Source organism: Sardina pilchardus, chromosome 5 (assembly GCF_963854185.1).
Source record: "Sardina pilchardus chromosome 5, fSarPil1.1, whole genome shotgun sequence".
Lineage (NCBI taxonomy): Eukaryota > Metazoa > Chordata > Actinopteri > Clupeiformes > Clupeidae > Sardina > Sardina pilchardus.
Genome location: NC_084998.1, coordinates 24,626,093 through 24,636,771, shown reverse-complemented (window position 1 = coordinate 24,636,771; position 10,679 = coordinate 24,626,093). Strand labels below are relative to the sequence as shown.

Below are 10,679 nucleotides of genomic sequence, written 5' to 3'. Positions count from 1 at the left end.
GCACAGAAATTAATTTGTGTGACTGTGTGGCTGTGATTTGATTGGTATACCAGTGCGATATGAGCGTGTTTTGATTTCGCTGTGTGAGTGTTGGAGTGTTCTCTCCTGCGCGCCGCACTAATCTCATTTGATAAAGTGCTTAGGAGGATCTCCGTTTCAATCCGCTGGTGTTAGTTCTGTTACATCACCCGCCCGGCTGTGTGTGTGCGTGTTGTGTGTGTGTGTGTGTGTGTGTGTGTGTGTGTGTGTGTGCTTGGCTGGGGGGTGGTGGGGAGGATGATGTAGTGGACTCATACACGAGGCACATGGAAGCACAGCCGCGTAATGACGCTCACGTGCATCAGACATGCCCAGCCAACAGCTGGAGGGAGAGAACAGGGGAGGGGAAAAATGAGAGAGAGAGAGAGAGAGAGAGAGAGAGAGAGAGAGAGAGAGAGAGAGAGAGAGGCAAAATAAGTACACGATAAAAGCAGAGACAATGTCCAGATTGGTGAGAGTCCGCCTTCACGGTTTCTAAACCGAAATGGCACAGATATCTGCATTACTATATCAGCCATTCATTTCACATGCCCCACAGCTAGCTATTGCAGTCTGCTGAGCACCGGAGCATGAATGAACCATTCAGTTAGATTTTCATATGGTTATTTAACTCTCAGATAATGGCGAGCATATTGCGTTTTTTGTATTTCACGCAATATAAAATGGTGTCTGAAACAAACGTAATGTCATTTTCTAAAACCGCCGAGTTGGATTGCACTCGTACTGGGGTCACTGCTCTCCTGTAGACCGGAACAGTCCAAACAAACAGCCCCCGTTGGCCAGCGTGCAGCAGCGTCCATACTGCTGAGCAGGTCACAGAGGTATTGTTTCAGACTTGCTCCTTGTGTTACCTGCTCCATTACCTGCTCCTCTTACTTCCTGTTTCCGCTGTCACTCTTCTTCACCTTCTCGTGTTAGGAGTTGAGGTTTCTTCCTGTTAAAAGGGGGATTTTGACTTGGCGGCTATTGCCACCAACTTGCCTATTATCGAACACAAAATCTTTTGTTATGCAGATTGAGAAAGACATTTATTGAAATCACAAAGCTGTCGGAGTAGTGTAGTCTCTGCACGCACATAGACACACACACCCAGAGAAACAGACAGAGTCATAGACTTCCTGCCAGAACTCAGATTGCGCTGGTGTAACCGTCATCATACTAATGCCCGGTGAGAACCCCTGTGTTTGTGTGGCGAGAGGAGCTTGGCAGCCCGCCGTCAGAGAATTAAAAAGGAAAGGGACCCAGTGCTCTCTTTTCTCTCGCTTTTGAGGTCCTAACAACCCGACCTTTTGTGTGTGTTCCAGATCAACTTGAGGCTCATTTTGGTGAGTGGAAAAACAAAGGAGTTCCTGTTCTCGCCCAACGACTCAGCTGCAGACATCGCCAAACATGTGTACGATAACTGGCCTATGGGTAAGAGACCTCACAGCACTACCCTGCACCACACAACTGCATGGTACAGCGCAAAGACACACTTTATAATTAAACGATCAATCTTGTGGAAGAACGGCTACATAAAACTATTGAAGGCACATTCAAAGCTCAATAGCTCTCAGCAAGCGTGTGTAATACTTTACACGGATGGTCTGCCCACAGAGATTTAAAAGATCATCTTCAATTTCAAGATTCAATTTCAGTATGTGAAATTGTTGTTGAACAATTACAGAACAATTACCGCAACCATATCCGACCCTTAACCTTGACCATGAATGGTGATTAACAGAGTCAACAGAGACAGTTTGATAATCTGAGCATCTGTAGATAATCTGTGGGCAGACTATCCAAGTAAAATGTAACCCATGTCTGTGCTACGACGCAGTGCCTAGTCAATTATTGAATGTGTGGTCTCTGTCCTTAGATGAACTGGAACAAATCTGTAGATTTTCGTACACTCTCACGACACCCACATGACGTATGCACCCACCACACATGGCCCATACACAACCCATCATATTGTTCTGTGTGGTACAGAAAAGCCGGGACGGAGTCTCAGTCCCTCAAGGTTGTTGTTGTTGTCCTTCCATGCCGAAGGTTGCTGGTTTCATTTGTTTGCGTAATGCTTTATTATCCTTGGTTAATCTTTACTGTGCGCGCCGGGGCTCAGCTCATCTGAGCTCAGCTCCAGATAGGTAATCCCCGACAGAGACATGCACCTTCACTTACTGGCATGGATGCCAATACGTGCATGCATGCCCCATGAGAAATTACAGGGAAGCGGAAGAAAGCCAAACAATATGACTGGAAGGTCAACATAGAGAATGAAAGAAAAAAAACCCCAACAGATTAAGTGTGAAAGAACGAGAAAGAGAAAGTGGGATAGTAAGAGAGATGGGTGGATGGATAGATGGGTGTAGTTGGACAGAGTGCTTTGAGAGCAAGGCACGATTAGCCAATCTGGAAAGATGAGGAGCGCAAAGTCTTTGGCACGAGACAAAACACCTTTTGCGAGGGCACCTGGTGTCTGGAGCTTATTATCAAGAAAACACATGCCCACAAACAAAAGGATCGGCGTCTAAGCTTACCACCTCTTTCTGCAGGGAGTTAGTACAGATGGTGTCCAGACACCCCTTTCATCTCTTCCTCCTACTTCTACCTCTCCTTCACTCTCTCTCCTTCTCTCTATTTCTCTTTCAGTAGCCTCCTCTTTTTCTGTTCTCTGTGATTGTCTTTCCATGGTACGCTCGTTTCTTCTTGCCCTTCTCGGAGAGACTCATTAAACTTGAGCTCGATCACAACTAATGAGGGTTTGAACTTAATTCTCATTGTTTGTAGTTTGCTTCTAGTTTGAAGTAAAAAAAAAGAAAAATAGTGCTTCCTATTCTTCACAGAGGCAATGTCTGTGTTGCCTCCAAATGATATAATTGATGTATTTAAAGCTTCAATTCACTTTGACATTAGAGGACACTGGCAATTGTGGATTTTCCAAAAACGATCACATGGGGTAATGACATTTGAAAGAAAGTACAGAAAGCACATTCTTTTATTTTTTGGGAGGGCAAAAATGTGTAGTCTGTCATAATTCTAAAGGGGATGCATTGAATCAGCCCTTTGGGTAATTGGAGAGAGGAAGAGCGTTTCACGTCACCAAAGCAAAGTGGATTTAATCTGAAACTCATGACTGCGCGCTTGCTCCACTGTCCTCAGCGTAGCCTCTCTGGAAGGTCACAGAGGAGTCGTTAGGGAATGAGAGGGTTGGGTAGAGATGAAACGAGTGATAGAGGAAGAGGAAGAAGAGAGAGAGAGAGAGGGAGAGAGGGAGGGAGAGGAGGAGACAGAAAGAGAGATGCAGAGTCAGGCATTCTAAGGATAATGATGGTTGTAATGTCAGTTAACAGCACACATGGCTTTGGGCATTGTGTGCACTGTCATTAAATAATTTAGAAAGGAGCGCATACCTGTCATCTTAGTCTAAGCCTCGCCTCACATAAACTCCAACTTGAGGTGTGACCGTAAAAAACACCTCAGCTGTATTTTTATCACTGATAACAGAGTGTGAACATGTAGATTATGACTGCCAAAATGGATGTGGATTCCTGTGACATACTGTAGGCCTGGTACATTCGTTAACTGTGAAACTATGTAACAAGAATGTATGCAAAAAAAGTTAAATGTTTAAATAATGTTAAATTAGGTTCTATTTTGAGAAAATATAATTATTCTCCTTGTCCCTATTTAAATTCCTTTCCTCCCCATCCCCTATCTGACTCCTAATCTTTCTCTCTGCCTCTCCTCACTTTCTTTCCTCCTTTTTGTTCTCCCTTCTTCTTGTTCCCCAGACTGGGAGGAGGAACAGGTGAGCAGTCCCAACATCCTGCGGCTCATCTACCAGGGACGCTTCCTGCATGGCAACGTGACACTAGGAGGTGAGGCCTGAGAGAGGAGTCCCTCAACACCACTGGCTCTGACCACTGCTGCCGTGACTGCTGCTCCAGTGTCACACCCAAGTCTGGATGAGAGAGAGAGAGAGAGAGAGAGAGAGAGAGAGAGAAAGAGAGAGAGAAAGAGAGGGAGAGAAGAGAGAAGGAGAGAGAGAGAGAGAGAGAGAGAGAGAGAGAGAGAGTAAAGTGTTTCCGACAGTTTTTACCGTGTTTCCGACAGTTTTTACCAGATACACTAAATGTTTCATCGGAAACCCACCAAAAATATTACACCGAAAAGTGTTTTGGTGGGGTTGGTAGGAGAGGTTTTGTGTATAAATAGATAATTAGAATTGCAGTGGGGATGTTTGTGTGGTGATGATGTCTGTGTGAACAGTCAGGTCCTAGTCTGTCGGACAGACCTGCTTTCAGAAGAGCAGGGCGGAAAGGAAATAGTTGGGCCAGTGGTGGGCAGCCGGCGTGTTTTTGTTTGGCTGTCCCTCAGACGGAGGTTAACCTAGGTGCTGAAGGAGCTTACAGAACGAGGAGGCATGGAAAGTGAAGGCAGACAGAATGAAAGACAGAAACAGGCACTCCTCCCCATTCCAAACGGAGAGAAAAAGAGGCAAAAAGAGGGGGAAGATTCCATGTACTGTATAGGCCAGTCGGTTGCTTAGAGACACTCCATTTGCTTTTATGGGTGCTCCACAGGCAATACAAGACATACTTTTATATGTTCATGATATTTTATTTTATATTATATTTTTTTTCATGATATTTTATTTTATATTATATTTTGTTTCATAAAGTTTAAACTATATTGTTCTAAGCATCACAATGTATTGGTAATTATGATGATTGGGCAGAGCTCCCTGGACAATTCTGTGACGATGATACTTTATTATCAGACAATGGTTGACATTTTTGTTGTGCCCATAGCAGCTCCATTTGCAATTCTAGTCAAAAAGCATAACAAAAGACACCATAGTAATTCACTATTCTGAGAATAAACCTCAAGTAAACATATATTATGTATCTGTTCTTAAGCCAAGACATGTAATACAGTTTCCAAATAGTAATATTATGGGATTAACAGTAATATACAGTAGGCTATATCTAGTTCTGACACCGTAGCATCATGGTGTTTGGGCCTTTCCCTCTCGCATTAGAGAACATATGCACAAGGGATGGAGCTGGATTAAAGCCTCGCATCATCGTCGGTGTCAGTATTCTGCGCCAAGGCACAGTCAGGTCTTCGGCCAAAAAATGTCAGGCTCCACAATCCGCACCGGCACCATCTGGGGCACAGAATACTAGCCCACGAAAACCAGACTGATGCTAGACAGGCTTGCCACAAGGAGGGCTACTACATACTGTGGCTCTCTGCCCTATGTCGACGTTCCCTCAAAAGCCCTAATAGGGGTTTAATAGAGGGTTAATGTGCTGTTTCATTGCCTTCCTCAGATACTGCCCATAAACGTTTATCACTCTGAAAAGAGTGACCTGAAAAGGATTTGATTGATGTCTTCCCTGATGTATTGCCCAATAATACTCAGTACAGCCCCGATAATTTCTTGTGTGTGTGTGTGTGTGTGTGTCTTACAGCATTAAAACTGCCCCATGGAAAGACTACAGTGATGCATTTAGTTGCCAGAGAGACATTGCCCGAGCCAAATTCCCAAGGTAACCATTTTTTAATTTTGTGCCCTCTCAAGAGTTTCACACACTCCCAAGCTGCAAGCAAGCCTCACTGCATGCTTTGCAATCTGTGTTGCACATATCTTATTTGTTCCATCTCTATTTCTTTCTTTCTCTCTCTCTCTCTCTTTCTCGACCTCCAACCTTAATGGCTGAAGTCTGACATGATTATATATTTGTGTGCCATGCAGGGTTGGAATTTCTGGTTTAAAATTCTGCTTTGTGGCCTGTCAAAATAGTCTTAGCATTCACAGCACAAATGAATTAAGTCACAGCACACGGCAAGAAAAAAAGTGTGTCCAATTTCACCCATTCTTCTCTATTGAACTGTTCGCGAAGTAGCCTACTACTCACAAAGGCATCACATGTATCACATAGCGTAAAAGAGCTTTTTCTCAGCTTTTAAACAATGTTAGCCGCTAGTTGCTGAGGTAAACGGTTGCGAAAAGTAACTTAGATTTAATCATATTATTCTACATACAGTTACAGTATGTGCCCATTTCCCTACCCATTAAATAACAGGCCAAATAGAAAATAAATGTTAAATATAGCCTAGATATCTGTAAATATTATAATCAGATGATTTACAGTTCTATGTTATGTCATGTTCCATGTTTTTGTAATGTTTCATACAATGATGCAGGTCTACTGCTGTGAATAGGCTAAATCCAACATTGATCATTTTTATGTAGCCTACTGTATAGTTAACTTTGGCCTTGCTGCCCTGAGATGTGGCCTTTGTGCCCCCCGCCAAATGTGCCTAACTGAAGGCCAAGAGGCCATCCCTAAAATTATGAAAGCCTGGTGCCATGGCGTATGTGTGTTTTCTCATGGATGTATATGTGTACAACTTTGAGACTGCAAACCCATACAAAGATACTCTTAAAAACACAAACATTAATTTCACATCAACATGAATAAGTGATTGCAGTCTTTTTACGCTCTTTATATCTAAAGAGCAGAATTGTTTATTGTGTGTCCTTCTTCTCTTTCACTCTCAGGGCAGAGAAATCGCGAGAAGACTGGAGAGAGCAACTGCTGTGTGATTCTGTAAATACATTGCCTCCATCCCCAAGCCGAACAGGATGCATTCGTAGTTTGCCTCCCATGCTGCTGAAATACACACTTACACACACATATACATACACACGTCCAGGAGAAAACGAATGAATAAGAATGGTGGAGACATTGCAATATGGAAACAAAAGGAAGCAGCATTAGGCCTATAGGTTAGAGATTGAGGAAGGACTCTGGGCTCGTAGTCTTTCCATTAGTTTCAGCGCTGTGCTGTCCATGCATCCTGCCCTAGAATCTTAACTTCTGTTTCCGGCCTTTTATGAACTCTCCCCCTCTAACTCTCCATTTTTATATACACAACTCCACACACACACACAGACAAAACCACACACACTAAACCACACACACACACACACACACACACGGTTTGCACGTGGAGGAGGCCATCTTGTTCATTGTGTTCTTGAACATAGCAAATGATTCTTCCGAGCCAGGCCTGCTCTCACTACACCTGGGGCTTTGAGACTGTCGGTCGGTGTGTGAGAAGGAAATTCACAGGGTCAGAAGGGCTGTAGTGCCCCCCACCCCCCCCTTATTACAAAAATAAAGAGGCAGACACAATTAGCTACTTATTCTTCTAATTGGTCGTCCACATCAAACTTCCCCAGTTTCCTGAAGTGAAGGGATGCTCCCAGACAGCTGTGCTGCCCAAATGTGGCGGATGAGGACGCTTTCACCCAACGTGCGCGCTGCGCCCTGCCTCTCCGCCCAGGATACAAAGTAGTGCTCTAACCACTGATTAAATCAACACGCGTAATCATTTTTTTTTCCAGTGCAGTAGACCAAGTGTTGATGTGCCTGATTGAAAGCGTAGTGAATCTGGCTGATGCTTTGTTTATCTGTTTTTTTTTTCCTCCTTCATTTCTGAATGCATTTTAAGTGCACATTATATGGATGTAACTCCTAATACTTGTAGTGCAATTCCAATACTTGATGCAGACAAGGTAGATATGTCCCCTTAGTCTCATATGAAGGTCTAATCAGTACTTAACAAGCAAAAACATGAATTGCTGTTCTTCAGCAACATCTGTGGCTGGATTTTTAACAGTGCACACATTCTTTTTTGACCAATCAGTGTTGTCTGCCTTCATCAGTTTAAAAACGGCTTTGTTGTGTAGGGAATTTAACAACTTCTCGATTTATAATTCATTTTTTCATGTTTCTTTTAAATGTTTGTTTATTTGTTTGTTTTGTCTAAACATAGCAGAAATTGAGGTTTGCAATCCAAGCCAGAAGATGATTATGGAGTGACTTTGGAATTTTTTGGTCTTCATGTAATGAAATCCATTTGCACAACAGTGAAGCATGTGCTCTTTCATCTTAACCTGTAATTTTGTTTATTTTGATATTTTTCCAAATGGGAATTGTATTCCAAGGTTACATATGTGTAGATTATATTTAATATGAATCTTATATAGAACATAACTGTAGATCTTATTGGTATATATAGGTGTTTAGTGTATGATTGTCAATACAATTAGTACATTAGGAAGTGTCACTTGCAGACAGTGTCTCGTACTTACAGCAGGATACCCCTAATCAGTTACAAGTTGTACTGTGTTTTCCCTTTACTTTTGTTGTTTTCAGCTGTTGATAATATGATCAGTTCTCTTGTGGGTTTTTGCTTTAAGGAAATGCTTTATAACACATTGCTAGGTCTTAAAGAGTATTGTTCATATTGATCAGGATTCAAATCTGTACAGAGCAAAATGTTTTCAAACTGATTGTAAATAGAACTAATGCTTTCCCCTTCCAACTACAAATGGAGAATCTCTATAAACAGAATAAAAGAATTATTGAAGTGGATCATTGCTATATTTTCTTTTGTGTTTTGTTTTCACAGTTGATGCCTCAGTGAGATCAATTAATACATTTACCTGACCAATTTTCCAAAAGGGTAAAAAAAAGAGCAAGAAAGTGAAATGTCCTGGAAAATCTTGGTTATGTTGTGGAAACACTGAACTCACGTAGCACATGCAGGTTGAAAGACCAACTTGACTTGAACATACACAACTTGTATGTGGCCATGTGCGATATTGTAAATGTTTACCAGTTTGCAAATTATCTATGAAATTTGGTCTTGATATGGTCCAAAAAGTAGTGTTCACTATATTGTCAGCGAGGACATGTTGTTTGCATCCTTAAATATTTTTTTGTCTTGTGAGATCAAGGAAAAATAATTGTTTTGTCGCAAGAGAAGAATGAGTAATGAGAATTGGCAGTAATGAGAATTGTATTGATGTGGAGACAGCATGCACCCAGCCTGGCCCTTTGGATACAGTATTATTACTTCAGAGGCCTGGGTTTGAGACCAGGAGGGATGACTGCTCTACCCCCCCTCCCCCCCGGCCATCCGAGGCATGCCCTAGAAAGCAACACACTACATGGCACTGACCCTGTCTGTAATACAGGCTGGATTATCACAGAAATATCTAGAAAGAGTGACGTTATAGTGATGTCTGACTTGCTTGAGTTGCCTGTAGAACAGCATGTACATTTCCTGAGCATGTGTGCCCACTGGGCTAAGCTAAAATGATTTTCCATTACTGTTATTGTTGTTCTTCTTGTATAGTGTTCAAATCCTTTAAGTAATCATATACAACACAATAAAACCATTTACCTCACAGGTGTAGTCACAGACGCTTGCACTGTTCCCCCAATCTGTGCCTTGAAGTTCCTTGTTCCTCTTCCTTGTTTATCCAGAGCCTGTCCCATAAACCACTTCAGTGACTGGAAAGCTTGGATTTCCTGCCATAAATATTTACTTGACAAAAATTCCTTGTGTTTTTCCCACAGTGTTTTATCTGATGTACTTTATGCATGGCTCAAAATTCAACATGGATGACTACCACAGAATGACAAACCTATGGGTTTTTGCTATGAGATGCAAGGTTGTGGGTAAAGTCTATGAAAAGAGAGGTGCTTCTGTGGAAATGTCTGTGACCATGACCTCTCACTCTGAATGACATTGAATGTCTGATTCTATTTGAGTGTTTGCCTCCATCTTGTGGCCACATATTGTTCACACACGTTCTAAAGAAAGAAAGAAGAATTTCGAAAGAAATTTTATAGTATCATAGGCCTATGTTTTTTTTTTACCTGATTATCACCAGAAAAGCAAAAAATAAGCACAGAAGACAAATGAAAGAAAAAAATGGAAGACGAAAACAAGTAGGCCTACTGTTAACACATCTGTTAACCAAGGAACATGAACTTGCCGTCAATGGTGCAGCTGATAAACTACAGGTGCAAAATGCTGTAGATTATACATTCCATAACATCAGCGTAAGTAGAGTTGCCTCCGCCAAGGAGGTTATTTTTTCATCGGGGTTTGTTTGACTGTCTTGTTTTTTTCGCTTGGCGGTGTAATGGCATGGTATGGCCACATGGTGGCGATCTGAATAGTTTAGGGTTCAAATGTATGACAACCAAGGAAGAACAATACAGGCGGAGGTCTGCGCTGCCGCTCTCTGAGTGCTTTTCAAGTTACACTCTGCTACATCTTGTGTCAATACCAACTTACAAAGAAACAGCTGTACAGGGTTTAATTTGAAAGGAACCGTGTTATGGCCTTAATGAGCATGCGGAAGTCACATACTAACCTAATGGCAGTAGATTGTGTTCACTGGCACTGCAAGCATAGATGCATGTACAAAAAGCAGGGCCTATGATGCACTCACTTGACATAGATTGGTTAGGACACCTGTCTTAGCAACGTTATACTGAATGTGTTTTGCCTGTTTGAAGAAAGTAAAGAAGTAGGCCTATAAACAAAAAACAGTTGTGTTTTGTGTAAAGTACATCATTGCTGCACATCAAATGGTGCGTATGTCTAACATTTATGTGCATTTATTTTTCATGGCCTGTATTTGAGATGAATTTGGACAATGTTGATCTTTTATTTTCCATAAGTTTATTGGGTGTGGGTAAGTTGACCGTTCAACCAAGACATGCTGCAGCAAGACTAAGAGTACAGTGAATGGGGGGAAAAGAGAGAGATGAAGGGAG

General features: G+C 42.0%; 1 protein-coding gene across 1 annotated transcript in view; it reads left to right on the top strand.

Moving 5' to 3' along the window:
- Positions 1-8,477, top strand: part of ubl3a (ubiquitin-like 3a) — a 24,978-nt gene extending 16,501 nt beyond the window's left edge. Inside the window, exons 2-5 of the mRNA XM_062537041.1 lie at positions 1,344-1,452; positions 3,816-3,902; positions 5,502-5,579; positions 6,596-8,477. Coding sequence (XP_062393025.1) covers positions 1,344-1,452; positions 3,816-3,902; positions 5,502-5,579; positions 6,596-6,648 — 327 coding nt within the window. The 3' untranslated portion in view covers positions 6,649-8,477. The remainder of the gene's footprint in view (positions 1-1,343; positions 1,453-3,815; positions 3,903-5,501; positions 5,580-6,595) is intronic.
- Positions 8,478-10,679: the final 2,202 nt, after the last annotated feature.